The sequence below is a fragment of the Callospermophilus lateralis genome, chromosome 8, assembly GCF_048772815.1.
Source record: "Callospermophilus lateralis isolate mCalLat2 chromosome 8, mCalLat2.hap1, whole genome shotgun sequence".
Classification (NCBI taxonomy): Eukaryota; Metazoa; Chordata; class Mammalia; order Rodentia; family Sciuridae; genus Callospermophilus; species Callospermophilus lateralis.
Window position 1 is genome coordinate 87,635,478 of NC_135312.1, and position 26,916 is coordinate 87,662,393.

The window sequence follows — 26,916 nt, forward strand, 5'->3', positions numbered from 1 at the left end:
GTGTTCATATCAACTCAAGAGATATCTAAAAATAGGACTTGTTTGGAGAAGTCTCAACTACCAGTTATACCTTCTAAAATTTATTTCTTGATGAAGGGATTATTACTTTGAAAAATTTTATTTTCTAGAAAAAACAATAAATTGGATTTTATATGCTAATTATATATATATTTTTAAATCTCTTTTAGTTTTCTCTTTGAAGATGGTGAAAGCTTTGGACAAGGACGAGATAGAAGCTCCCTATTAGATGATACTACTGTTACATTGTCTTTATGCCAGCTAAGAAACGTAAGAAAAATACTTTGCCAAATTTGCTTCAGGTATTTTTTCAAATACCTTTAAAGATGCACATGAAGCTTTGTACCCCTCCCAGATTTCATAAAATATGTGAGAATTTCTGTAAGATATATGCCACAGAGTGCTATTTCTAGAAAATAGAATCTGTATAATTTTAGCTTTATTATATATTGTGTGATTCTTCACAAAAATGATTGTTCATCTTTTCATCATCTTTGGATAAAGGTTCTCATTTCTCCACTTAGGGTTATCATTTTTTAAAAAGTCTTGTTTTTGTTAATCTAGTGTTACAAATGATATTTTTCAGTGATACTAATCCTAATCTTCTAATTTTTAGTGCATTTGTCAGCCTCTTCATATTTTTAGCTGTTCATATATACTAGTTCATATCTTTTATCACTATTTCTGAATAATTTTTTATTGATTTGAGGGCTTCTAAAAACTACATCCAGATGTGGTGTCTTTGTTGGCTATATGTCATCTTCTAATCTTTCGTTTTTCTTTTAATTGGACTTTTAGTGAATAGAATTTGAAATTTTTATCAACATCTTTATTTCTAATTAAATATATTTTATTTGATATGTTGTGCTTGTTGTAACCTATTTAAAGTTGTATCAAGTTATAAATATTTTTTGTAATATTTTTCTGTATTATTTCTAAAATATTTAAATAATTTTTAATCATATTTACTTCTTTAATCTACCTGGAATTTATATCTAAAGTACTTGTGACAAAGATGTCCAATTGCATATTTTGTTCATAAGAAATAATCCCTTGTCTCATTACCTATGTTAAATAGATTATTTTCTCCTGTTTTGATCTGTAATTCCACCTTTTTGGAATACACATGGATATGTGTCTGAGTGTTTCTATTCTGCTTTGTAGGCCTGTTTGTTTAACCTTAGCCAATTTTACAGTGCATATACAGATTCTTCATAGTAATTCCTTGAAATCTTAAATAAATTCCATCAATTGGAAGAGCCTCAATTTATTATCTTAAAATGGGATAGGAGCTCTTTAACATCTTGCTCTACTATTGATTTCTATTATCGTCTTACAGAGTTTCATTAAAATATGTATAGGATTTCAATTGAAATTACATTGAATTTATAGGTTTATTTGTAGGAAATTGATATTTGTAAAATATGGAGTCCTGTTTTTTGAACATTCCATAGGTATGATATTTATTGAAGTTCTTATAAATTTTCTATATACTGTCTATATTCATTATCAGATGCATTCTTACTGCCACTATCATAAATAGAATGTATTTATATGTATTATTTTTTCTAACTTTTATTATGAAAATTTTTAGAGAAGAGTTGAAAAAATTTTGCAGCGAACAACTTAGTACATAGATTAGGGATTGGTATGATGTCTTGGTCAAATCAAGTCACACCTATTATTTACCTATTATTTAGAGCTGTTTTGTGCTTCATTGACAGAGTTAAGTGGTTGCAACAGAAATCACATGACCCAAAAAGCTAAAAACATTTATTATATGTCCCAACAATTAAATATTTTGCCATATCCTAACATAGAGTCTATAATTAACATTTTGCTTTATTATGTATGTCTCTACCCCTCTAGCCATTTGTCCAATCATCTTACTTTTTGTTCTTTATTACTGCAATTTAACATATACAGTAACTGGAGTTAAAGTTTTGCATTTGATTCTTTTTTAAAAATATTTCTTAGTTGTAGATGGACATAATATCTTTATTTTTATTTATTTTTATGTGGTGCTGAGGATTAAACCCAGGGCCTCACACATGCAAGGCAAACACTCTACCACTGAGCTAAAACCCCAGCCCATGCTTTTGATTCTTTTCAAGGTAAAATTTGTGTATGGTAAATGCCTGGCCTTTAGAAAAAGAAGATGTAAAAAATTTTAGTTTTTTCATCATCGTATTAGCTGTATGTTTCTCTAGATATTGTTTATCAGAATGAAGACATTTCCCTCTAATTTTAGTTTGCTGAGAGTTTTTATCAAGAATGGATATTGGATTTTGTCAAATGCTTTCATGCATGTTTTGACAAAGTTTTAAGATTTTTTCTTTAACCTGTGGATATGATGGTTTATATTAGTTGGTGTATGCAAATTGAACCAGCCTTGTAAGCTTGAAATGAAATTTACTTGGATTATGGTATATAATTATTTTTATACATTATTTAGAGTCAAATGCTAGTATTTTATTGAGAATTTTTGCTTCTGTGCTCACAAGAACTATTGGCCTGCAGTTTTCCTTTTTTGTAATGTGATTGTCTGTTTTTAGGATAATTCTGCCCTCAGAGAATAAAGAAGTATTTCCTCTGCTTGTGTACTCAAAGAGATGATTATAATTTTTTTCTTAAACATTTGTATTCACTAGTGAGCTCATCTGGTCTAGATACCTTCTGTTTAGGAAAATTATTAACTATCGATTCTGTTTCTTTAATACGTATTAATGTATTCAGACTTATACATTTCTCCTCCTTTGAGTTTTTCTAAATTATGTCTTTTAAGGAATTAGCAGTTCTGGGTTTTTTGGGGTTTTTTTTTGGTGGGAGGGTACTAGGATTGAACTCAAGGGTACTTGACCACTGAGCCACATCTCCAGGCCTATTTTGTATTTTATTTAGAGACAGGGTCTCATTGAGCAGCTTAGTTCCATGCTTTTGCTGAGGTTGACTTTGAATTCAGAATCATCCTGCCCTAGCCTCCCGTGCTGATGGCATTATAGGTGTGTACCATCACACCCAGCCTCCAGCTCTATTTTGATGATTGTTTAGTATATCTTTCTCTATTTCTTATATATATTCTGCCTCTATTGTTATGTTTGATGTGAGTGAACTTATATTAGTTGTAAATGTATATTGTAAACTTCTATTTAGAGCCTTTAGCAAATTAAACAGTTGTTTTAAATTCCTGGTATGATAATTTTAGTATCTTCTATTTCTCAGTTTGTTCTGAAGCTTGCTTTATCTTCTCAGGCTGTCTTGTTTGCTTGCCTTTTAGTGTGCCTTGTAATTTTTTGTTGAAGACCAGACATGATGTACTAGATAAAAGTGGTAAAGAGGCCTATAATTTAAGATTTCATGTTTATGTAGCTAGGAGGTTATTAATAGTTTCCTAAAGCAGTGGTGTCAAGGCTAAAATTTCTTCTATTGTTCTTTGTTATTTTCTTCTGTTGTCTTTGGATTTCCCTAAAAATCTCTTGTTAAAATCCAGTCTGAGGCTTGTAGTTCTTCAGTTCAAATTTACCCTGTCAGAGAGAAGCCCCATTAATATGGTGATGAAGCAAAGGGGAAGAGAAGTGTCCAAAATCCTATGATTAGATCTTCATTGTTTAGTAAGCTTGTATTCCTAGAATGTGATCTGTTCTTCACAAGTACTTCTTAGCTTCCCTTTCCCACCTCTTTAGGTGAGACAGAAAGCTAGCGGGCCTGGAGTTTGATATTTCTCTTCCCCCACAACAAAGACTAGAAGGAACTAGAGTTCAGTTACCCATCTTTCTTGTCATTTAGGCTGGTAAACCCCCCAAATTGGTTAAGATCCAACAAAAAGGCTTCACAGGAGGCAGACTTTGTTAAGGAAAATAGCACTCTGGGTATTTCAAATTAGTTATGTTTCTCCTCTTTATACAGAAAGTATGAGGGGATTTCTCTGTCTACCTGAGAACCTGGAGTACTAGTAGTAGTAAATCTCGGAAACATAAATTTCTTCCTGTCTGGGCCTCTAAAAGTTTTCTGTCTCAAGTTAGCCTGTGCTTAGTCTGCAGTAATTGTTTTTACCTGTGCTTAGTCTGCAGTAATTGTTCTTACTAGGTTCTTACCAAACAGTGGCTTCTGCTTCTGGTAAGCTATATATTTGCCTGTTTTCCAATTTGGGGGACTGATAGCTCTGAGAAGAGTTTTCAATTCACATGGCTTTTTTTCTTACTACGGTAAGAGCAATCACTTCCAAAAGGTTTTTAAGGTTTTTTTTTTTTAATTTTTAAATTTTTTTTTCTAGTTATACATAGCAGTAGAATGTATTTTGACACATTATACATAAGTAGAGTATAACTTATCATTCTTTTGGTTGTTCTTTCAAGTTCTTCCCTTTTTATTTTTCAATCATCCATAGCCAAGACAAAAATGATACTCTACTTTGTTGTCTGCATCTAGGTTAGCAATTCCAGCACCACCCTCCCAACCCCCAGCCACAAACACATACATAGTTCAGTCTTTACCTGGCTTTAGCAGAGGCTTCTATAGTTTGGCTACCTTTATGCATGCACCCAAGCTGTATCCCTTTAAGCTCCAAATCTCTAGGCCACAGTTATCAGTATATTTCAGTGGTATTTTCTGTACACAGTTTGTGTCTGTTATCACTGCATTTTTCTTACTTTTTAGTGCTTTTCCACCCATCTAATATTATAAATATTATATAGTAGGTGGGCCTTATAACATCTTGTCTGTTATAATGTCAACAATAACAGAAAATTATAATATCACAACTCAATACACTGAATTTATGATCTCTAGAAGGATGTGTAAAGTGGAAAGATAATAATACAAAGCAGCAAATATAAATTACCTCTGAAGTATATGGTGTCATTTGATTTTGTTGTACTCTTAATTTGTTTTTTTTTTTTTTTTTTTAGTTTAAATAAAACTGAAGCCAAGTTAAAGGAACTCAAGTCTTCCATTCTATTATTTCTATTTCCTTATAGTTTTACTTTTAAAATTTAAAATATTTTCCCTATATAATTATTAAGAAATGTTAATTTGTTCATTTTTAAGGTAATGTGGAACACAAATAGTATGTTTTACCCTAAATATTCCTGTGTATTTTCATCCTTTTGTAATCTATATGTACTAAGTTTTAGAAAAGACAATTCGAAAATATGCTTATAAAATAGTATCTGTTATATTCAGGATATTCAAAGCCAACCTTTAAAAAAGATGTGTTTTAATAATATAGTAAAACTTGGAAATTTTTACTTTATTGAAAATTTGAATCTGTGAATCTCAGGTATAGAGCTTAATAAAAGGATAAATACATAGCATATCAAGTTTTAGAGAAGAGCCAGGTATAAATATGGTGTTTGTCAAATTTTCAGGGTTGCATAAAGATTTTCTGACTTTTAAAATTCTGGAAATAACTCACTTGGGTACATGATGAGTCTTATCAACAGATTGGTAATGACAGCACATAGATCTTAAACTTTTGTGTCAATCCCCATAGAAGCAGATATTCTGCCTTCAAATTGGAAGTTGAAGAACACAGTAGCAGGCAAGATTGCATTAACTATAATCACCTTGCTTAGGATGAGGCTAAGATTTTAGTACTGCTTGCCTGCATATATTTTTAAAAAATAATCTTAGCAATATTATTATTTGTAGCAATGTTTATTGTAATAATTTTGCAGGGAAAAATTATTAATCAAATTTTGTCAGTTGATTTGTTAACTATGGTATATGCTCAAAGTATGATATAAGAAATTCTGTTGAATCCTTTACTAACACTTTGACTTAGTTTGTGTTATGCCTAAGTAAAAGTAAGTTGGGCTTTTAATATATGTGTGTGTGTGTGTGTGTGTGTGTGTGTGTGTATCTGCGTGCGTGTGCGTGTGTGTAAATTGTGTATATATAGAGAACTTTTTAAAATATTTCTTCTAATGATTTAATAGTTCTCATTTAAATTTTACATTAATGTTAGTAATTTTGTATTGTGTTGGGAAAAATATTATAAGTGTCTAACATTTATTAGTGATATTTAGAGGTAAAAGAACAAAAAGTATTCTTTATTGCTAAGTCTTAATCAGTAGAGGCATGATATGTTTGCATGTTTGGAAGAAATAATTTTTAGATGCTGTTTTATATTTTTCTTGGTACTGTCACAAGTTTATGATTTTTACATTTTTGTTTCTTTTAAATACACATCAGTGTTGCTGCCTAAGGTGATTATACATCAATATTTTCTTTTAATTCACAGAGATTAAAAGATGTTGGTGGAGAATCATTTTATCCATTACTTGAAGATGAGTAAGTATATATATATATATAGTCTCATTTTATACTTATTTTTCTTTTCTGTTTGTATTTGATTTGTAAGAATTTTCTACATTTTTCTTGAAAAGTCCTTTCTAAATAAAACATTTAAAATGATGTTTTAGTTTGTTAGAATTTTGTACTCTTTTTGTCAATATTTTTGCTTTTGTTCTTTTTTTACAGTCAGTCTAATTTGCCTCACTCAAACAGCAATAACGAATTGTCTGCAGCTGCCACTCTCCCTTTAATCATCCGGGAGAGGGACACTGAGTACCAACTAAACAGAATTATCCTCTTTGACAGGCTGCTAAAGGTAAGAATTACAAAATATAAAGTATTAACAATAGCACATAAACAATTTTTTTATACTTTAATTCTTAGTGAGTTGTGATATCATGAGAAGACTAATTTTTTGTGAATCTTCTCTGATTAATTTTCTTTAATTATAAAAATGATACAAATTTATACAAAGTAAAATTAAAAAGCAAAAACAAGATGTGAGAACATATGCAAAATTATGTTAGATGAAGGATATTTTTTCTTTTTAAAGAAAAATTAAAGAAAAACACCTTTATTTAAAGAGACAAGTGGATAAAGCACATAATACAAATACATAAATGTTTTCAAATTGTTCATCCTTAGTAGGAATGAAAAATCTAAAATTAATATAGGACTGTTTTTGAATATCAAAGTTGCAAAGTGAACAAAGGCATATGGAGTTTGGAATTGATTTTTTTTAAATAATTGTGAATTAACTGAAATATTTTCTAAAGTAACTCAAACTACATCCATAACCTGTGTTAAAATAATTTTCTTCTAGAAGTCTATCATAAAATGTAATTTATAATAGGAAAATTTTATATGCAACATATAGAAGTAGCTTCATGGCATATAGACTTTGAACACTTTTAGTATCACTAGATTTTTACAAAACCCTTTTTATACATTATCTTGTTTAACCCATATGAGGCTGATACCCTAATTCTCTATATGACCTTTCATAATCTGCCCAGAGCACAAAGTAAAGAGGGAGTTCAAATACGCTCCTTTTTAATTATATTTTACAAATTTTAGAGAGGATTAGGGTCCATTCCACTGCTTATTTGTATAAATGAAACTGGACCCAGTGATTAGAAATACTTAGAAATATATTCCAGGACACTTCAATATTATTACTGGTATATCAACAACTATATAAACTAAAAGGTAGCACTTGATCATAAGTTGAAATTTTTTTCATTTGTTTTATGTTTTTATTATTTAATTGACAAAATATACATATTGATGGGGTACAATGTGACATTTTAAGGCATTTCTACATTGTATGGTGTTTGAATTAAGGTAAGCATATCTTTCTTCTCATTTAAAATTTCTTTGTGATGAAAACATTCAATATCTTTTCTTCTAGCTTTTTTGAAGTGGGTAATGCATTAGTATTATTTAGATTCACAGTAGTATGCAAAGGAACACCAGAATTAATTTCTCCTTTCTAACTGTAACTTGTTATCATTTCACATCCTCCCTCACCATTCTACTCCCCAGTTTCTGGTAACCACTACTCTACTCTAAATTTCTATGAGATCAGCATTTTTAAATTTCGCCTGGGTGAGATCATATGAGATTTGTCTTTCTGTGCTTGGCTTATTTCACTTAACACCTGTATTCCTGTTATGTCCATGTTGTCACAGTGACACAATTTCATCCTTTTAAGCCTGATTAGCATTTGTGTGTGTATACACCAAATTTTCTTTGTCCATTCTTCAGTTGATGAACACAGGTTGATTCCATTTCTTGACTACTGTGAATAGTGCTACAATAAACATGAGAGAAAGTGAAGATGTCTCTTTGATATCCTGATCACCTTTGGATGATCAGCAATGGATCATATGATAGGTCTATTTTTAATTTTTTGAGGGAACTTTATATTGTTTTCTAGAATGGCTTTAGTAATTTACATTCCCACCAAAAGTGTATAATTGTTCCCCTTTTCTCCACATCCTCAACAGACCTTATTATATTGTTTTTTTAGTAGTAACCATTTTTAACTTAAGGAAGAAGAAATAATAACTCATTGTGGTTTTGCTTTGCTAATGATTAGTGATGGTTTTCATTTAAAAAAATTATTTATTTATGCATTTTGTGTATATGTATGCATTTATTTTTGCAATTGATATTTTGGAATTCTTACACATTCTGGATATCCAACCCTTGTCAGATGTATAGTTTCCCAGTTTTTTGTTTTTTGTTCTGTATTCTATCTTTTCATTCTGTTGTTTACTTTGCTGTACAGAAACTTTTAAATTTTTTATAATCCCACCAAGTTTTGCTTTTGTTTTCTGTGCTTTTGTAGTCTTGTCCAAAAAAATCCTTGCTCATGTCAATGTCTCTATGTGTTTCTCCTGTTTTATTCCAATAGTTTCTAAGTTTTAGGTCTTACATTTAAGTCTCTAATCCATTTTGATTCGGTTTTTATAAATGGTGAAAAATAAGGGTCTGATTTCATTGTTTTGCTTGTGAATATCCAGTTTTTTCAGCTCCATTTATTGCAGAGACTCTGTGTATATGTGTGTAAATGCTTGAATTTACTTCTAGGCTGTCTATTATGTTTTATTTGTCTATGTGTTGGTTTTGTGCCGGTTTCATGATGTTTTGATTTCTGTGGCATTATGATATATGTATGTGTATGTATGTATGTATGTATATGTGTGTGTGTGTGTGTGTGTGTGTTTATGTTTGTTTATTTATCTACTTTTTATTATTATTTGGTACTAGGAATTGAGCCATAGGGTGATTTACTACTGAGTTACATCCCCAGTCCTTTTTAATTTTTCTTTTGAGGCAGGGTCTTACTTAGTTGCCTAGGTTGGCATTGAACTTGTGATCTTCTTGCCTCAGCCTCCTGAGTCACTGGGATTATAGACATATGACACTGTGTCCAGGGTTTGGTATATTTTGATGTCATGTATTGTATCCATATTTTTTCTTTTTGCTCAAGATTGCTTTGGGTATTTGGATAGGGAATGCATGAATCTGTAAATTAACTTTAGGTAGTATGGCTATATTAATAATATCAATTTTTTGCAATCTGTGAACACAGAATATCTTTCCTTTGTGTCCTCTTCAATTTCTTTCATTAATGTTTAATAGTTTCATTGTGGAGATATTTTTACCTCTTTGGTTAAATTTTTTCCTAGGGTTTTATTTTTAATGTAGTTTTATTAACAGCTGTGGAAGGTAGCCATCCTACAGCTATGATGGTGATACCTCAACCTGCTGTGGCCCCTCTCTGGGGAGTGACAAGGGGATGATGCTCTGTTGAGCTAGTTGAAGCCCAACAAGCTGCTGTGGATGCAACCCTCTGGGACACCACACATAGCAAGGCAGAGATACTGCCTGATGTAACACCATGTGTCACAGGCTACCTCTCCAACCTGTACCATAGGAGACAAGCCTATGTAGATGGCAGGCATGAGATGCATATACTTGTACCCTCTTGAATGCCCCTCACCATACCCACCCTAAACAGTACTAGGTAAGGTGGTCATTATAAGATATCCCACCATGTCCCCAAGTGCTAGCTTCAGCAATGGGCTATGGGTTGGGTTTGTTTCACCTCTGCTGACATCAGAAGCCCTCACCTCAGACTCAGTCTTCATCACAAGTATTCCTAGGGGTTTTGTCTGTTTGTAGCTGTTGTAAATGGGGTTGCTGTTTTAGTTTATTTTTCAGATAATTTACTGTGATAGAAATGCTACTGGGTTCTGTATGGGTACTAAGTAGTATCCCACTGTATGTTCATTTTATATATTGGAAATTTGCTGAATTCATTTATCAGTTTTAATAGTTTTTAAGCAGTCTTTGAAATTTTCTATAACAGAGGTTCATGTATTCTGCAAAGTTATTATTTCTTTCTCTTGCACAGTTGCTCTGACTAGAACTTTCAGTTTTGTGTTGAATAAAAGTAGTGAAAGTGGACATATTGGTCTTATTCCAGACCTTAAAAAGAAAGCTTTCAACATTTTTCTGTTCAGTATGTTAACTATTACATATATGGCCTTTATTATGAGAACAGTATTACCCTGAGGCACTTTCCTTCTATACCTAACATGTTCACGGTTTTTAATCACAGAATGAATGTTTTTTCTTCATATATTGAGATGATCATATGATTTTTGTCCTTCATTCTGTTAATGTGGTACTAAGTGGTATTTTACTTAATTAATTTGTGTATATTGAGCCATCCTTATATCCCTAAGTTGTATCCCACAAGATCCTGGTGGATATTTTGAATATGCACTTGAATTCAGTTTGCTAGAAATTTGAAGATCTTTTTCATCCAGGATATTGGTTTGTTGTTTTACTTATTTGTTTCCTTGTCTGGTTTTGATATCAGAGTAATACTGTTCTCATAGAATGTGTTTAGAAGAATTCTTCTTTTTTATTTTGAGAATAATTGGCATTGGTTCTTCTTTAAATATTTGGTAGAATTTAAACATCTGGGCTGGGTTTTACAATGACAGGGAGTTTTTGTTATTGATTCAGTCTTACTATTATTGAAGTTTTTCAGATTTTGTATCTCTTCATAATTCAGTTTTGGAAAGGTTTTGTGCCCAGGATTTTGTCCATTTCTTCTAGGTTATCAAATTTATGGGAGTATAACTTTTACAATCATCATTAATGATTTTTTGCATTTCTATGATATCAATTGTAGCATCTCTTTTATTCATATTTTATTTTATTTTTTGAGTCATCTCGACTTTTCCCTTCATCTCACTAAGAGTTTGTCAATTTTGTTTATATGTTTGAGAAATCAATTCTTCATTTCCTCAGTCTTTTTGTATTGTCATTTAGTCTATTTCATTTGTTTCTTCCCTGATCATTATTAGTTACTTTTCTAATTTTTGTTTTGTTTTGTTTTTATTTTCCTAGTTCCTTGAAATATGGTGATAACTTGTCTATTTGAGGTGTTTCTGCTTCTTTAGTGCAGTCATTGATTTCTGTAAACTTCCCTCTTGGTACTGTGTTTACTGTTTTCCATAGATTTTATTATATTGTTTCTGTTATTTGTTTTGAAGAAATTTAAATTTTCTTCCTAATTTTCTCATTGATCCATTGGTTTATTCAGAAGCATGTTGTTTAATTTCTGTGCATTTGTATGGTTTCCAGAGTTTTTCTAGTTATTGATGTTTAGTTTGAATACACTGTTATGGGGAAAAAAATACTTGATATGATTTTAATTTTTTGAACTTTTTTTATTTCTTTATTTATATCATAGGCTTATCCATATAAAAAAAATCAAATTTGGAAAGAAGCAAGAGTTGACATTCCTCCTCTAATGAGGGGTTTAACCTGGGCTGCTCTTCTGGGAGTTGAGGTAAAAAAGAAAAGAGAAGGTTAGAAATTGATTAATAAATAGTGCTAATAAAAGATTAAAAAAAAGATAGTGTTTCCATATATGCTTTTAAATTATTAGAAAATTATGTAGTAATTATGAACATTAGAATATTTGGTTATTTTTAAGCAGAAAGAACACAGAAAAAAAGAATAGAGTAGAAAAATTATTTGAAGCTTTGTTGGGTTTATGCTATTTAATATTTTATTTAGTGGTTCTCACTGAAAGTCTTCCCTTGATTCTCCTGTAGATATCTATTACCAACAACTGAAAATTGTTTGACCCCCAAATTTTTAATCCTTTTGGAACTATGTTAGAAGAATTTCCTTTTTTAAAATTCTTGATTGCTTTGATGAAGTCTATAAAACTATTTGAATTTAGTTGATTACTTTACAAGAATGTCTATTGTCCATGTAATATATTAATTTTTAGTACTATAAGAGTTATAATACTCAAGTCCAAGAGGATTTCTGATGTCAGATTGTATAAATCCCAAAGAAATTGATACAGCAAATAATATCACCAAATTTCCCTGTATTTTTCCTCTATCATGATTATGAGCCAGAAAAGTAAGAATTTTTAATGCTCAGTCCTATAGAATATGACCAAAATTTGAAGTAGTTGACTCGTGTATTCTTTCTGTATTAAAAAAACTGAAAAATATAGATGACCCCATTAGTCCCAAATGTTTATAATTCATGATATCCAGTCCATCCCAAACTTCTGTTTCCAGGTACCATACTACTACTTTGAAATGTTCCATTTTATTTTTCTTTGTTTACTAACTTTTAACAGAAAATTTTCTTATGACACCCCATCCCCCGCCAAAATCCCTTCTGTTTTTGAAATTTGCTATTTAAAAGTCAACAATGGATAGAAAAACGATAAAGCTGTGTTATACTTAGTATCTAAATGACACACAGAACTTTTTAACCTTTTGGTCTATACCGTTCACAAGTCTGCTTGTTAATAATTATATTATTATTAATATATATTTTATTAATAATAATATTAATTCTATATTACAGTATAACTACGCGTATATTGGGTAGGTTTTTAAAATACATATTTGTAAGAAATAAGTTTTTCCTGTTGCATATCCACAATTTAAAAATATGAACTCTACAAAATGCTCCAAAATCTGAAAATTTTTGAGTGTGGACACACTGCTCAAAAAAGTCATATTTTGGAGCATTTCAGATTTTGAATTTTCAGATTAGCGATACATAGCCAGTACATTTTATGCCAATATTTCAAAATCAGAAAAACTCCAAAGTCTGAAACATTTCTGGTCCCAAGTATTTAGAATAGGAAATATTTGCCATGTATTATTATTAAGGATATTAACATTTTGTTTTTTTTCAGGGAGCTATTCATGACAAGTATGATGCAATTGATAAAGATACTCCAATTCCTACAGATAGACAAGTAAGTTTTTTTAAGTAACATAAGATAACTCTGAGTAGTATTTAAATTTTAGAAAAGCATGAGAAAATTATTCTCCTTTCATTATTAATATTCAGCTGCCTCTTATGCTCGTAAATTAATGACTAGAACAACATTTTATAGAACTTTAGGTTGAGTAACCCACTTTGAAAAATGATAATAATTCTTTTCCTGAAAATTTGGCACTTTATTTAGGCCAAGGCAATAAAGGAAGATATTTTTGAAAACTGTTAATACATGTCTTTTCAAAAGAAATCCACTTCCCTTATTTAGATAAACATGAAACTTCTTTGTTACTTCTAGAAGATTAATAATATAATTTTGGGGGGATGTGGGGTACCAGGGATTCAACTAAGGGTCACTTGACCACTGAGCCACACCCCACGTTCTATTTTATATTTTATTTAGAGACAGAGTTTCAGTGAGTTGCTTAGTGCCTCGCTTTTGCTGAGGCCAAACTTGTGATTCTCCAGCCTCAACATCCCAAGCCTCTGGGATTACAAGTATACACCACTGTGCCCAGCAATAATAAAATTTTAAACTTTAGACACTAGGATAATGAAGGTGAAATAAACTGAAATTCATATTATGCTCTCTACTCTTATTTAAGGAATGAGGTTATGGATTTATAAGGGATCACTTTGTCATAATTATACCTTATTGCTTTGCTGTTTTTATAGATTGAAGTGGATATTCCTCGCTGTCACCAGTATGATGAGCTATTATCATCACCAGAAGGTCATGCAAAATTTAGGCGTGTATTAAAAGCTTGGGTAGTATCTCATCCTGATCTTGTGTACTGGCAAGGTAAACTTTTAGTTATTAAACTTTCCTTAGAGTAGTAAAACTAAGTATCAAATATTCTGCTTTCAAAAAAGTCAGTGCTAAAGCTCTGATTCACTTTAGAAAGGTTTATAGGAGAACATCTTTTTTTTAAACTTTTGTCAAAATGCCTAGGAGATATCATTTAAATACTCCATATTTAAAATTAAACAATTTGCAATCACATTGACTAGGAATGAGGAATATTTGGTGCTTTTGCAATCTCTCTGGATACAGTCTTTTTTTTTTTTTTTTCTTCATTTTTCTTCTTTTGTAGTGGGGATGGGGCAGGGGTTGAACTCAGGGGCATTCGGCCACTGAGCCACTTCCCCAGCCCTATTTTGTATTTTATTTAGAGATAGGGTCTCACTGAGTTGCTTAACGCCTTGCTTTTGCTGAAAATGGCTTTGAACTCATGATCCTCCTTCCTCAACCTCCCAAGCACTGGGATTACAGGCAAGCACCACCACACCTAGCTCCGTAGATACAATCTTAAACTTGTACAAATATTAAAATAATATTATGCCATAAATAGTTTTGGAATGAGTTGAAATGTTTATTCATCATCCCTAGTTTATGTTTATCATAGTTTTTAGGAATTAAAGCATAAAATATTACCTCAAACTGCTCATTTTACTTATTACCTTGTTTTTCCCTAGAATCTTTAACTACTTGTTAATTTTTAGCTCTTGCCATTATTATTTTTAATGGTCATTAAAAAATTTATAAATTAGAATCCCATTCCATGTTATTTTAATACACACCTAAATTTTGCGATTCTCTGGCTTCAGCATCCCAAACCACTGGGATTACAGGCAGGCACCACTGTGCCCCACAATGATAAAATTTTAAATTAGGATAATGAAGGTGAAATAAATTGAAATTCATATTATGCTCTCTACTCTTATTGAATGTTTTGATATAATAGATGTTTTCCTATTTCTGTTTTTTACTCCCATACTTTAAATGAAGGTGTTATTTTTCCTGGGTTTGTATATTTCAGAGGTGTTTTATTTCTTCCTTAGCTATTGTAGATAAATTTAAGTGCATTTTGTTAACTTGACAACATATGAACAGCATTATTATCAGTGAAATAAACATATTAGATGTTTGTATTTCATTTCACAAATTCTAAAGGATTTTAAAAAATATTTCAAAGAACAAGAACATAAGGCAAAAACTTCATCTCCTAGATGAGAAAACATGCCTGAAGGTGTTAATTGATAAGATCACAGAGTGTCAGAGATGGGATCATATTCCAAGCCTTCTCACATTTTTGTTTTTCTACTGCCATATTGCTTTTTACCTCATAATAATATTGTTAAGAATAACTTATTTGTTTTGGACACTTGCCATTTTTCAGATACTTATATATTCCTCAGAATAACTCATGAAGGAATTCATGTCTGGGTGGGTAATACTTACAATGCTTAATCTATTTGGAAGTAATCCAGACAATTGAATGAGGTATATGTGTACAATTCCAATGGATTATTCATTTGACTCCTTTGTTCCAACCCTTCTGTGTTAGGTCTTGACTCACTTTGTGCTCCATTCCTGTATCTAAATTTCAATAATGAAGGTAAGGCTCTTTATCATGAAAATAATTGTTGTATTATCCTAAAATAATAATAAAGATTAAGGGTTTTTGTTTTAACGTTCTTCTATTCTACTTTGTAAATACTATAAAATTTTGTGAAAGAATCTGTTAAATTCATTTTAGAGAATGTGAAAGATTAATTTATTACTGGAGAGTTTTAGTTGTAATGACACAATGATTAGATATTTTTTGAAATTGAACTGGTTATTCTAAATTCACTTACCTACATTGGTGACCATTTTATGAAACTTGAGAGAAGATTCTGACTCTCTAGAGATTAATTTTAGTCTAAGAATACTTTCTAAAGCATTTGTAATAACTCCCTAGCTGTATTTTTCTTTGATTTTATATCTCCAAAGTGTGTCAGTTCAAAAACACCTCTTTTTTTTTTTTTTAAAGAGAGAGAGAGAGAGAGAGAGAGAGAGAGAGAGAGAGAGAGAGAATTTTAACATTTATTTATTTATTTATTTTAGTTTTCGGCAGACACAACATCTTTGTTTGTATGTGGTGCTGAGGATCGAACCCAGGCCACAAGCACGCCAGGCGAGCGCGCTACCGCTTGGGCCACATCCCCAGCCCTCAAACACACCTCTTTAATGAAGACTTATTCTTCCTGACCTATATAGCATTTTGTATTTCAGGAAATTTACCTTGTTCTATTTTGTATTCTAGTAACTTAAATATTAATGTTTTAATAACTTTTGGTTAATGACAGGTTTTAGTTTTTAGCCCCTTTGCTTTCTTTTTATAGATTTTTTAAATAAATATTTATTAGATTCAGTTGATTCAAATACCAAATCCCTAATAATAGATCACATGTAGCGCATGTAATTGTATATAGCATTAATGTCTAGACATGTAATCTCACATTCTTTTTGGAATCAGAATATTCATAGATTTCTGGAATTGAGTAGCAGTACCGTACTCCAAGAGAACTGAAATATTGTGTTAGACTGCTTTTAAAAACATGCTATTCTCTGATTTTCTCACAGATTAGACTAAAGCTTTTGTTATGTTTAATTTGATACATTCAATTATCACTCACACTGATCCAAGAATAGTAAAGGAGCTGAGTTTGAAAGAATACGTTATAGCTATTAGTCCTAAATCCTAAAGTTTACAGTCTTGTGTACATCAGCATTAATTGAAGATTGTAAGATTTGTAGATATCATTAATGATATCAATTTGAGATATTTTAAAAAGACTTTTGTTGTCTAAAAAATTTTCTATTTTAAAGAACTGAGGTTTTCTTCCCCTTAATTTTGTATTTCTAGCACTCAATACCATAACCATTGTTTAACAGAAGAATATGTGCTAAAAATGCTTATCATTTACCCTATTAACCAATATTTTATTTGCCTTTTTCTTTCTTAGCCTTGGCTTATGCGTGTATGTCTGCTTTTATACCCAAATACCTATATAATTTCTTCTTGAAAGACAACTCACATGTAATACAAGGTAAGCAAATATGTTTTCTTATCTTTTTTGCAGGGAAGTTACTTATATCAAAAATAACCAGTACTCAATTTAGTTTATGGTTTTGACCCCACAAAATTTGGTGATGATCCATCACTAAAATTTACAAAGAGAAATGAGAAAGTTTAATCTTTCCTTCAAGTCCACAAAAAAATCATATTTTTAAATGACTATTTAATATCTGATCTCAATTCAGTTCAAATGTAGCATGGTAGTTTAAGAATATTAGCGATTACTCTTTGTCTCTCCAACAATTAAAATTTTCTATAAAAAGTGTTACCATTGAGCAAGCCTAAGTAAATTAGAAAGACTTTAAAAAGCATTTAAATGTGTAAGTATTGAAAACACTTCTCATCCATCTCATTCCTAATGCTTAAACACCCAAAATAAACTTCCTCTTTCTTCACTTCGCTAAAACATATTTTCTCTCTCAGATACAAGTCAGAGTATAATTAATTTATCAGTACATTTAGGCTAACTTCAGCTGCATTCAAACTTCTAGTATAATTTTATGAACACCTTTTTGGAACTAGCATAGCAGAAGTTAAAAAATGTGTATTTTCTGATCAAACAAATTTTTCAAATTTGAGCTTCATTGCTTATTGTGTAAGGAAGGACAAAAACAGTTTCTCTGTATGTCATTTTCCTCACATCTAAAATGAAGAGATTACTTGCAAACATTAAACATAATAAAAATTTAAAAGCCTAGCACATGAAACATTTAGTAACTGCTATTATTTATTTATTTATGTTCATATTACTATTATTTCTGTTTTTACGTTAATGCCATTATTACTATAGTATATTACATGCTGTTTTCTCTTTTCAATATGGTTCTAAATGTTTTAAGGTTATGGAATTTTCTTAAGGTTTTGTATTTCTTTTAGAACAGAACACAAAGCTGCTCAAATAGTCTCCCATTTGCCATTTTTATGACAATTATAAAGAATTTGAAATTCATGCTGGGTTTTATTTATATCCTTATGGTTTGATGTAGTTTAGTTTGAAGAGAGGAAGTAGGAAAACTGGATTTACAAAATTCTGATCCCAATTAGTAGTTGAAATCTCAATTACTAATTTTTTTTTTTTTTTAACTTGTCAGCTTTTTCACTGCTGTAACTAAAAGACTTGACAAAAACAGTAGAGGAGGAAAAGTTTATTTCAGGGCTCACAGTTTCAGAGATTTCAGTCCATAGACACTTGGCTTCATTCCTTGGGGCTTTAGTTGAGGCTACACATCATGGTGGAAGTGTGGTGGAAGGAAGGGGCTCACGATGATCAGGAAACAGAGAGAGAGAGTCCACTTGCCAAATATAAAAAGCACACCCCGAAAGTCATACCCCCAATGACCCACCTCTTCTAGCCACATTCTATCTGCCTTTAGTTACTATTTGGTTAATCCCATCAGAGGATTAATTCACTGATGGGGTTAAGACTCTCTTAACCCAACCATTTCTCCTCTAAGCCTTCTTGCATTGTCTCACAAATGAACTTTTGGCAAACTTTTTACCTCACATCCAGCTTATAACAGTGGTCAATATAATGGGAAAATAGAAATAAAGAAAAAAATAAACAAAAAGATAAAAGACTAAAAGGAAAAGAATATAGCTAAATAGCTCAGCACACATAATTACTTTTACAGCATCAGTTTTATTAGAATATAATAAAAATTTAAATCTTTTAAAAATTTTTTGTGTTTATAAGGAAATTAAGTCATAATCATGCATGCATCTCTTTGTGTTTACAATATGGATAAGAGCTAGGTATTGAAATAATGATTCAATGTCTTCGTGTTAGTTTTGAAAGTATACTCTATTGTCTTATATTTGATTTGACATGAATATGCCCAATTCTCTGCACATTCCTACCACAGAGACTTTTACATATAAATTTGGGTTTGATATGAGAATGTTTTTTAAAAAGCATAATTTTTTGCTTTTACTTTTTATAATTATGGGGAAATGTATTTTATAGGAAAGAACTTGCTTTTTGCTTGTAGTTTAATTTAGTAAGGCAATCCACTTCAAAGGTCATGTAATGCCATCTTCAGAGATTTTGTAAAGTTCTATAGAGTGGCCCTATACCTTAGTAGTAGGAATATGCCCCACACTTACCCATAGTTTTCTTATTAATTTGAGCAGTGATGTTTATTATAGAATTAACATTGTACTCTTTTAAGATTACAGTAACACCAGATCTAGCTCAGTGGTAGAGTGCTTGCCTAGCACAAAGGAGGCCTTGGGTTAAATTCCCAATACTGGAAAACAAAACAAAACAAAACAAAAACACGTTAAAATAGAAGATTATAGTATCACTAAAATGAGTGACTTTAATAACATCTTGGACAATACCAGATGATCTCAGAGAATAAGCAATGTGAAAAATCTGTCAAATGTGACAAAAGACAAACTGAAAAGATTAAGGGTAGAAAATAGGTTAATATTTATTTAGTACTAATGGTAATTTCTTAACACACAGTTAAGTATGTCAACAATATAATGCTTCTGTTTCTAAAGCTAACATGAAACCATAATGTTTAATGAATTTTCATTATAAAATCCTGGACATTATCCTTTTCTATATTTGCCAAGCCCTTACAGTGCCAAGCTAGATTCCTATACTTGAATCAGATGAAAATATTGGGGAGTACTCAAACAATTACTATAGGGCTTATCAAGGGAATTGCCTAGAGGATTCATTACATAGTTGGATGTTGCCTGGCCAGGTAATAGCTCTCAAAGACCCAAATTAGAAGTCTTCTATAATACTAGTTTCTGTTTTGCTCCATATAGATTCCTCTTACAAAATGTGGAATTTATTTACCTCTAAAAATTTTATTTTACAAAAATTGTTTTGTGTGTCAGATGGATATATATGTTGTATATATAAAAGAATTTCCAACATGGAAAAGATGAGTTTCTACAGATTTTTAACACATGTTAAAAGGCTGAGTTACAAATAAGCAATACAAGATCTTCTTAAATTTGTTAAAATAGAAGAGAAACACTGCATACACAATATGATTTAGAAAACACTTGTCAGAAAGGCCAAAAGGACTTATATTTACTTGATTATTTAATAATGTATTTAATCTTTAACATTATAATTAAGAGCTTCTCATAAACTAATGCTCTCCTCTATTTTTTTTTTTTTTCGTAGTTGGACACATGCCTTTATTTTATTTATTTTTGTGTGGTGCTGAGGATCGAACCCAGCACTTCACACGAACCCCAGCCTCCCCCTCTAGTTTTATTTTTTGTTGTAATTTTTATAAATTTTTGTTTGAACTCTTGAATTAACTAATTATTAATGAATCTAAGTTTGAATTCTTTTAAATCCATAAAGATAAAAGAATAAAAGGAAAAGAATATTAATATTCAATATTATGCTGAAAAATGTAGGATGTATATTTTCCCAAGAAACAATAGAGAAGCTTTCCTAAATCACTTGTTCAATTCTTATAGTGATCACATATATTATATTAGGAAAAGGCATGATTTTGATTAATTTGATTTTTGAGAAAGTAATTGCTCTGACAATGTACCAGGCACTGCTTATGGAATTGAACTTCTCAGGATAAATAGCACTCAGTCCTTTCCCAAGAGATTTCATAACATGATATAGGATGTAAATGTGAAAGTAACTAAATATTGAGTCATCAGATAAGTAATACTACTATATTATCATAGCGCAAGATGTGGAGGGGTTTGTCTTGATCTTTTTTTGTGGCATAAAGAAGAGATGGCATGTTTGGAAAGGTCTCATAAAAGAAGAAATACTTGATGAGTTTGAAGTTTCTTGGTGAAAAGGAGGAAAGATTTTATTAAGACAAAGAATAAGGAAGAGGATTACAGGGTTTTTTTTGTGTGCAGAATGGTTGATAATAGCCAGTAGTCAGATCTGCTGTGTGGGTTAGGAAAGACAGAAACAGTGAACTAAATAATTATAATAGCCCAATGATTGTTGGTTTCATGAAGGAATGGTTTACTTTTCTTCAAAATGTTTTTTGTTTTTTGTTTTTTTATTTCTTGCTTGGAAGTAGCAATATTCAGCTCTCATTTTATTAATGTCTCCGTGCGTTGTTTTTTCCTCTTTTAAGCTTTAAATTTTCAAGATGGTTATTATTTTTGATTTGTGTAGTTATTATACACTTTACCAAATTCTGGAGAAAATCTTAAGTTTTATGAAACTGATTAGTTCAAAAATTAATTATAGAATTGCATTTTCACCTTAATGTTTGAATTGTTTTTCCAGAAATTAAAACTTTCTATATACAGTAGTGACATAAATTGTTCTCTGAAAAAAATAATTGTTGCTATAAATATATGCTAATAGAACATAGAAAATATGTTCTATTTAAAGTTTTTCCTAAAATACATTTACTATTTCTATTCCTAAGAGTTAAAATACTTTGCCTCTATAAATAAATAGAAAAATAATTTAATCATGGTAGCCTATTTTTAACCTTACTTTTATTAACTTTTACCTGAAGACGTTTTTTAAGGTACAATAAATTAAGTTAAAATTCTGGCCTACATGAATAGTCATCATTTGGGGCACTATTAAATTATTATCAGCAACTTACTATTAAGTTGAAGAGTGCCAATGCACATTTAAGATAATGTGTTGAATCAACAACTCAGGAATGGTCCTCTAGATTATCCAGGATTACTAAAATCAAGATTCAGATTTTAGAGCATCAGCTGAATTGATAAAGGTAGAGGAATTGATTAGAATTTTAGTGATATTGAAAAACAGGTTTTTGTAGTTTGTGGAACAGGCACATGTTACCCTATTGAAGAGAAAGGCAGCTTAAGGCCAGTGAAAAAGTGAGCAGCCCAGGTCTTGCTAATGACATTTTGTACAACATTAAGTATATTTTTGTACTGTTTTATAAAAGTAAGGCACATTCACACTTGGAAGAATGCTGTGAGTCAGGGGCTAGAGATGTGGCTCAGTGGCAGAGCACTTGCCTAGCACATGTAGGGCACTGGGTTCAATCCTTAGCATCACATAACAAAATAAAGGCAATCTGTCTACCTACAACTACAAAAATAAATAGGAAAAAAAAAAAAGAATGCTGTCAAAATAGAAAAGATAGAGATACCATGTAAATCTGGGAAATAAAATTGAGTGAACGTTTTACCAGTTTTCTGTTAAACTATGTATTTTTCTAAACCCTTTAAGGAAAAAGGAGATACGGTCTTTACAGTGATTTTCCTATCATTTAATGCAGCAGCACATGCAATTAGATTGACTGTATAACTACATCAGAATATTTTTGAAATTCGAAAGTATTATTACCTTAAGTACATGTATGAAGACAGGAATGTTTGAGTGTACTTTGTGTACAACCAAAGACATGAAACATTGTGCTCTATATGTGTATTAAGAATTGAAATGCATTCTGCTGTCATGTATAACAAATAAGAATAAATAAATAAATTTAAATTTTTTAAAAAAAAGAAAGAAAGTATCACTAACTGCAACAGATTCTGGGTATCAACCAGGTGCCAACTTGGACTTTTCCAGGAAAACTAGGATATGTGGTCACACTACACATAAACATTCAAAAATTCTTTGAAGAGGAGGGAGGAGGGAAAGACAGGTATACAAAAGTTCAAAGTCCATTTGTGAAATGTGGGATATAAAAGTAGATCTCCTTTCCCACCAAACAATACCGAAGAGGGATGGGGGTAGAACATGTAATTTCACTATAGGATATGTATTTAGAAAAGCAGTACACTGCATATTTCTAATTCAATGAACTTTTCTCTCCCATGGATTATGAGTCAGGAGATTTTTTTCCTGATATGGTAAATGTTCCATCTTTACTAGACATTTATGAGAATTACTAAGTAAATTTTCTTGCTCACTTAATAGTGGGGGAAAAAAGAAAATGGCTCCCAAATGGGTCCCTAAAGACTGCTTTTTGCTTTCTCTTCTTTGGACCTTCTTTTCTCATTCAATTATAAAGGCTGATGCTTCCTTTTTGACCTTTAGTAAATAGGTCAAACTGTATGGCTAGAAAATTTTGTTAATAGAAGATAATTTTAGTTCATTTGCAATCAAATAACTGGCTTCTTTTGAGTGGTATGAGTCAATAAGTCACCAAAGGGTTTGGTTTGGGCAGTTCTTACTTGACAAGAGATATATGACTCTGCTTATTTCTCTCTACTTAAATTTTCAGTATAAACTGGCAGGCAGCCTGATAGAAAATAAAATAAAAAGTATTTACAGAATTGAAAGTACTGTTTCTGATTTGTGAGCAGAGGAAACATTTGCTTTAAATCTATCACCCCATCATCTTTCGTCTCTTCCTTTCTCCAGCTAAGAGGAAAAGGCCGAAAAACTGTTCAGAAAGGAAAAAATGATATTCATATGTAGGGTTTTTTGAAATTTCATCTCTGCATGTATTTTATGAATTTTCTTAGAAGATAAACGTATGGCTTATTTATAAACAGCTGCACAAAAATATAGTGTCTTAAAATTTTTATATTGAATTCATTGGGGATTGTCATTTGAAAGTATGTCATAAATAAGCTGTTTAAAAGGAAAATATTAATATGAAAAGATTAGAAAGAGAAAGAACACTTTTTTCATTTTATATTTGCAAGAAATTAGAAAGTATAAGATTTCATTAAAATGAAGAAAAAAATAGATGTGATTTTGTACAGTAGTGTAATTTTCATAAATACCTTGATTTGTTTGAAGTATAGTAGCATTTACCTTTATATAGGTCACCTGTAGTTGAGAGAATATTATTTTGTGTTTAAGACTCTATACTTAATATTTTCATCATATACATATATCTGTAGAATCCTTTGTATTTTTCTGAAAACTAATCTGTTTCTCTGTATCTATCATTACATTTTTTCAGTTTTATTTACAAACGGAAAGACATATACATTTTGATATTTTTTTCTTTTTTTGGTACTGGGAATTGAACTTAGGGGTACTCAACCACTAAGCTACATCCCCAGCCCTATTTTGAATTTTATTTAGAGACAGGGCCTCACTGAGTTGCTTAGCACCTGGCTTTTTGCTGAGACTGACCTTGAACTCATGATCCTCCTGTCTCAGCTTCCAAGCTGCTGATATTACAGTCATGCACCACCATGCCAGGCTTTAATGCTTTTTTGAAATACCTTGTAATGTGATTTAGAGCAGATTTGAGGGGTTCTACCATAAGTATAACAGTCCATACTGTATCTCATTTGAAAGCCTATTCTGTGCAACAAAATTTAAGTCAGTTTTATAAATTATATTTATATAAATGAAGCAGTGTGGCCAAACATGGTGGTGCACTCCTATAATCCCAGCAGCTCTGAAGACAGAGGCAGGAGGATCACGAGTTTAAAGCCAGCCTCAGCACAAAGCTAGGTACTAAGCAACTCAATGAAACCCTGTCTCTATATAAAAAACAAAAACAAAAATGCTGAGAACATGGCCCAGTGGTTAAGTGCCCCTAGATTCAATCCCTGGCACCAAAAAATATAAGTAAATAAATGAATAGGTGTATGATCTGTGTTAACACATAAAATCAATGTATGTATCTGTGGGGAGTGTAGGAACGGCGGAAAAAGCTCGTTAAATTCAACAAGCCAAAACAACCATTTACCTGTCAGAGATTTTATTAGCAGGACCATAGCAGCCAGTCCCAGAAGAGAAAGGGGGGGGGGTGAGAGAGAGCCCATGAACAGGGTGTTGATATTTATGGTTCAAGGCAGGATGAGGAGGAGCAAGGCGAGTGGGTTGTTACTTCTTCATTGGCCAAGAGTTCACGCCACTTCAGGGATTGGAGGTTTGCCATTCAAAGTTCGCACCATTCACGGGATTGGAGGTGATGGTTCCTGCGCCATTCAGTGCAATCATGGACCTGAGTTCCTGGAAGAGAAGCACTCCGGTGCCATCTTTACCACCAGGGTCATAGCCTACATAAATTCTCCCATCAGTGTTTGGGAGACCACAAAGAAAGTGGTCTACTTTTTTCATGATAGATTAGGTCTCTTCAGTAGATCAATAATTAAACATATAAATCCATGTAGTAATTAAATTTATCAGTCTCAAAAAGGATGATATTTAATTTAATGGAGCATAGTTGTTGAGAATTTATTAAAGCATCAATTTCTGGGTTAAAAATGAGGTATGAGTTAGAAATTAATAAGTGTATACTAATACATAAATATACACTGGAATGCTTATGATAGATGATACAATATACATTTGTTTTCTGGAAATTTGGGACCATAAATATACCATCACTAATTGAAAGGAGATAAAATGAAGTTAAACCCAGATGTTTTCACTTTGATTTGTAACTCTTAAAGCTGATAGAAATTATACATGTTTTGTTATGAATGGAAAAGGTGAGACAGTAGATACATAAAAAGAATTTTGTGGCAGGATGATAAAGAGTCACATTGGGTCAGGAATATGATTCACCCTTATCATTGTATTGAGTAGAATATCTTGTTTTCTTTGCTTTTTGATCTGATGCTCTTCTTTGTAAAATATGTGATACTGCTTATGGAAAAATTAGTATAAAATTCATGTGATCATTAGAAGCAAAGTTTTGTTGAGAAAAATAAGGGAAATCTATTTGTGTTGATGGATTGTCAAGAATTTAGTTTTATTTCTTGAAATATTAAAAATTATAAACGCATAAGGCAAGGCAAGGCAAACATTATTTCTAGAGGTTACATTCACCAAATAATTGTTTTAAATAATAGATGTTACTTTAATGAAGGACAGAATCAAGATTATTAAGGGAAAACTTGTATTATTGTGATTTCAGTTTCAAAAGGGGAAAAAAAAGAAATTGAGTTTGTTGAAATCTATCTTAATTTTATTTATTTTTCAATGGAAGTACTGTGCTTACTTGCCCTGGAGTATACCCCTATCTTGATTAGATCAGCACATAGTAAGTTGATAAAAATAGTAACTTATTGAGGGGGCTGGATTGTGCCTCAGGGGTAGATGCTTGCCTAGCATGCGTGAGGCACTAGGTTCAATCCCTGGTATCACATAAAAATAAAAACAAATAAAATAAATGTATTATGTCCATCTACAACTAAAAAAAATTTAAATAGTAACTTATTAAAACAAGGGTAAAAATGAGAAAGTACTTATAATCTAGTTGAACCCTATGAATTAGAATAAGAGTAGAATCAGCAACGGTTATTTTTAATTGCCTACTGCGTGCCTACTTTCTGATTAACAAGATGTTATTTCCTACTCCTAAATATGCCAATTGCAGTCATAAGTGGGAATACATTAAAACTAGAACAGGTGCCTAAACCTGTATATATAAACAAATAATAATTTAAGGCATAATAGTTCTATTTGTTACCACTTATAAATGTTGTTCCTTGCTGAAGGATCTGTTACACTTTCTGAACATTCAATAAATGTGAAATGGATTTAATATTACTGTAGAGAAATTGTATTTAGAATTTACTAAGAAAACATCATACATCATGTGTGTATTTTGTGGCTCAAGATATAAACTGATAGCTCTGAAGGTAGAGAATAAGTTGTTGAATAGTGTTTTTGTATATTTGTTTAATAATTAGTAGTAAGTGATTAAAGTAGTGACAACAAAATTTTTTATTCAATTTTTTTTCATAGATTAAATCTTATTCAGAATATAAATTATACTGTAATTTGTTTGAATTTAATATCTTTGAGGTAATTTGTAAAGTCATGATTATCTAACTTTCTTATCATTTTAGAGTATCTGACTGTGTTTTCTCAAATGATTGCATTCCATGATCCAGAGTTGAGTAATCATCTCAATGAAATTGGCTTCATTCCTGATGTAAGTACTTGGCACATTAATAGATTTCAAGGTAAAAAATAGAG

General features: G+C 31.1%; 1 protein-coding gene across 2 annotated transcripts in view; it reads left to right on the forward strand.

The window, feature by feature from the left end:
• The window catches only part of Tbck (TBC1 domain containing kinase), a 237,430-nt gene that overhangs the window by 66,824 nt on the left and 143,690 nt on the right, over positions 1-26,916 (forward strand). For both annotated transcript variants that reach the window (XM_076864170.2, XM_076864169.2), the window contains exons 12-20: positions 189-288; positions 6,260-6,309; positions 6,499-6,628; positions 11,591-11,689; positions 13,073-13,135; positions 13,834-13,960; positions 15,507-15,557; positions 16,951-17,034; positions 26,787-26,872. In XM_076864170.2, coding sequence (XP_076720285.2) covers positions 189-288; positions 6,260-6,309; positions 6,499-6,628; positions 11,591-11,689; positions 13,073-13,135; positions 13,834-13,960; positions 15,507-15,557; positions 16,951-17,034; positions 26,787-26,872 — 790 coding nt within the window. The remainder of the gene's footprint in view (positions 1-188; positions 289-6,259; positions 6,310-6,498; positions 6,629-11,590; positions 11,690-13,072; positions 13,136-13,833; positions 13,961-15,506; positions 15,558-16,950; positions 17,035-26,786; positions 26,873-26,916) is intronic.